The sequence below is a fragment of the Papaver somniferum genome, unplaced genomic scaffold, assembly GCF_003573695.1.
Source record: "Papaver somniferum cultivar HN1 unplaced genomic scaffold, ASM357369v1 unplaced-scaffold_7627, whole genome shotgun sequence".
Classification (NCBI taxonomy): Eukaryota; Viridiplantae; Streptophyta; class Magnoliopsida; order Ranunculales; family Papaveraceae; genus Papaver; species Papaver somniferum.
In genome coordinates, this window is record NW_020650557.1 from 1,285 (window position 1) to 4,228 (window position 2,944).

General features: G+C 36.9%; 1 protein-coding gene across 2 annotated transcripts; it reads right to left on the minus strand.

The window, feature by feature from the left end:
* Positions 1 to 906: 906 nt before the first annotated feature.
* Positions 907 to 2,441, minus strand: LOC113344480. Of its 2 annotated transcripts, none has more exons than XM_026588444.1 (4): positions 2,171 to 2,441; positions 1,533 to 1,620; positions 1,362 to 1,439; positions 907 to 1,262 (listed from the first exon to the last, which is right to left on the minus strand). In XM_026588444.1, exons 1-4 carry the CDS (start codon positions 2,362 to 2,364, stop codon positions 1,155 to 1,157), a joined length of 468 nt encoding a protein of 155 aa, XP_026444229.1. In that variant the 5' UTR covers positions 2,365 to 2,441; the 3' UTR covers positions 907 to 1,154. The 2 variants fall into 2 exon arrangements, with proteins under 2 accessions (XP_026444229.1, XP_026444228.1); XM_026588443.1 differs by having other exon boundaries at positions 907 to 1,265; positions 2,171 to 2,438.
* Between the last annotated feature and the right edge of the window lie 503 nt (positions 2,442 to 2,944).

The window sequence follows — 2,944 nt, forward strand, 5'->3', positions numbered from 1 at the left end:
ACATCCTTGGCTTGGTCTTCTCAACAAGAAGGCCATTGAAGAGCTTTAAAAACCCTAGGAATCTTGCTACAGTATGATAAGATCTACATGTAAGAATGAAATAACCTCTGAATCAGCTAGACCTGCTCTAGTCAAGAGCAAACGGCTCTTTGCATCTATGTCTACCTCTTGAAAACAATTATGCAACTAGTCCTGATGCAGTGATATCTAACGACGCCTGGTTTGATATTCAAGACTGGTAGAAATCAATCTTGTTATTGCCGTAACCATTTATCCTCTTGAAAATGTAAAGCAGATATACCTTGCTACTTACCTTACATAATGATATTCATTCTCTCGAGAATAAGAGGCATCTTCATTACTAAGAAAAGATCCTATCTTGTGTAGTGGGGTGTGGGGAAGGGTCCATTCAATGTTAGAACAGCAAATGAAACAACATATCAAACACATCATTCTAGTTTCTTGAGTTGGTGTCGCCTACCTCTATGGCATCCAAAAACAATATAAAAAGCAAACACCGATGCAAAGACTGAAGCTCCAATAAAAACAATACTATCTTCAATTGACGAGCACGAATACTCAACCTCCAGCACCATGCGTAGCAAAAGATTGACATTGAGAAGCTAACTGTTTCCTACCTAGGTCTAACTAATGTTAACTATCGTTACCAAAACTAGTCAGTCCTAGTTTTCAATCAGGTACCAAGCTAAAGAATTAGCCTTTCTTTCCTAACAGTAATTAGGTAATTCCTTAAATACATTAAAGAGAAACAAAATCTAATACCTAGCCAACAAATGTGGACCAAGGTGGCTGAATTTACTATCGATGAACAACACAAACTCTAATCAATCAATCAGCTAACAAATTCAACGAAATTAAGGAATATTCCCACAGATACTAAGTAGGTAAGCCAATGCAAAGAAGAACAGAATTATCAAAATAGCCTTTATACGAAGTGACAATACCGTTTTGATAAAAGAGAAAAATACCCTTGAAATCTAGGCAGGGTATTACAATCAACAGTTGGACAAAGGTAATACAGGCTAGAATTGAAACGAAAGATGCTAGTTCCACTGTAAGTAGTATACTGATGCAAGATCAAAAAAAAAGAAGAAGAATGATGTTTCAAGAAACGAGACCAAACTTCATCTGGTTCAGGTACCAACAATACCTCCGTGAAGGCCAACTTCATCTGAGAGGTCATCATTGTAGATCCTTCTACTGTGCCTAGATGTAGTCATTTGACTGAGCTCCCAGTCCCCCTGCTGAAAAAATGAAGGAACTAAAGTATGACTAGACAGATCTCTTTTTTTTTTCCAGATTTGAGAGATTCAAAGACAGAAAAGGAAAGGAGATGTTACCTGGTGTGATCTATACAACCTATAAGCGGTACTGAGCGAAGGTCTCTCTTCGACTTGAAATGCAATGTTACTCCCAGGCTATTAGAAATAAATAATAAATACAAGGTGAGATCCGGAGATTAATTTTTTTTTCTAATTTTATTTCAAGAGAAAGCTAGCTATAAGATATACCTTCAATATCCACCTGAAGACAAGAAGACCTCTCCATCTTTTCTCCAACTGACGTCTGACATCATCGGCTATGATTTTGAACCTATTGCTGCAAAAGATCAAAGTAATTCTTCCTTAAAAAGGCATTGGGAAACATAACAATACTCAATTTCCCAATCAAGCTCATAAAGAAATCACCAGACCTGGTGTATTGATGGAGTGAGTGAAGAAGATCTAAAACCAGACCTAATCAAGCATGTTGAGACTAGAGAAGAGAAACTAATGATTCCTATAATTTCTCATATGCATTGTCTAATAATAGCAAGAATTTAGATGAATATGCTAGGCACTGTATGCAAGCACATCAAGAATAGACGCATTAACCCAAGAAATGGTACTACATCCAAAGACTTATCCCCAATTTTCCATTAATCCTTCCTTTTAGCAAATGCAATTGAAAGCAAAAACCCACTACTCAAAAAATATAAGTCATCAGATTGAAACATAAAACCTCTCCTTCTGAAAGAGATTCATCTGAAAATGAGGAGAAATTTGGATCCAGCAACAACCTGAATTTCTAGGGTTTAACCGAGTCCGGTATATAATAAAACGGCTAACCTAAAACATTTAATATTTGAAATTGAAATTAGATTACTTACGTATGACTTGTGTATATCAATCGGTACCCATGATTGACATGCTTCTCGGCAACAGATAAATCCTTTTCACGCCTTCTGCGCGCAGCAGTCATCGCCGGTGTAATAGGATTAGCGACTCTCCGCCTCGGCCGAGCATAAATCCTCCTAGGATACAACGATTTCCTCTTGTTCTTATAAGCTTTACCTCCTCCCATTATTGTAGAAGCGAAAAGAGGCAGAGATTTTCGATGATTTGATTCGTTTTCTGTAATAAAAGAAAATGGTTTGATTGTATTGAATTAGGTTTAGGTTTTAAACTCTCTATTTCAGGGACAGGCCTAGCAAGGGGCGATAGCTCGTCCCTTTTGTTTTGGACCTTTTGGTGTTATAGCCCAATTCATCGATTCAGATCAGCTAAACCGGGCCAAATGTTGTCTTAGCAATAACACTAGGAGAATCTAAAGGACAAAGTTTTAGTAACTTTGAAAATCCTTCTATGCCTGGCTAAACTGTCAGCAGCCTTATTACAATAGACATTTCTATTCTTTAACCTTGATCTGGCCAATTTGATCTGAATAACCTTGATCTGAATTTTTCAGGTCCAACGGTCGGATCAAGGTTTTGTTTTCTTTAGTCAGTTACCTGTGTAGTAATAATCTTCATCTTTTTGGTGATTTTTTCTTCACTTTTGTGGTGATTTTCCTTCATCCATGTGATGATTCTCTTTTCGTTTTATGAAACGATTTTTATTTCTCTTGTAATGCTTAGGGGTATGCTCTCAATTTCTATGCTTTC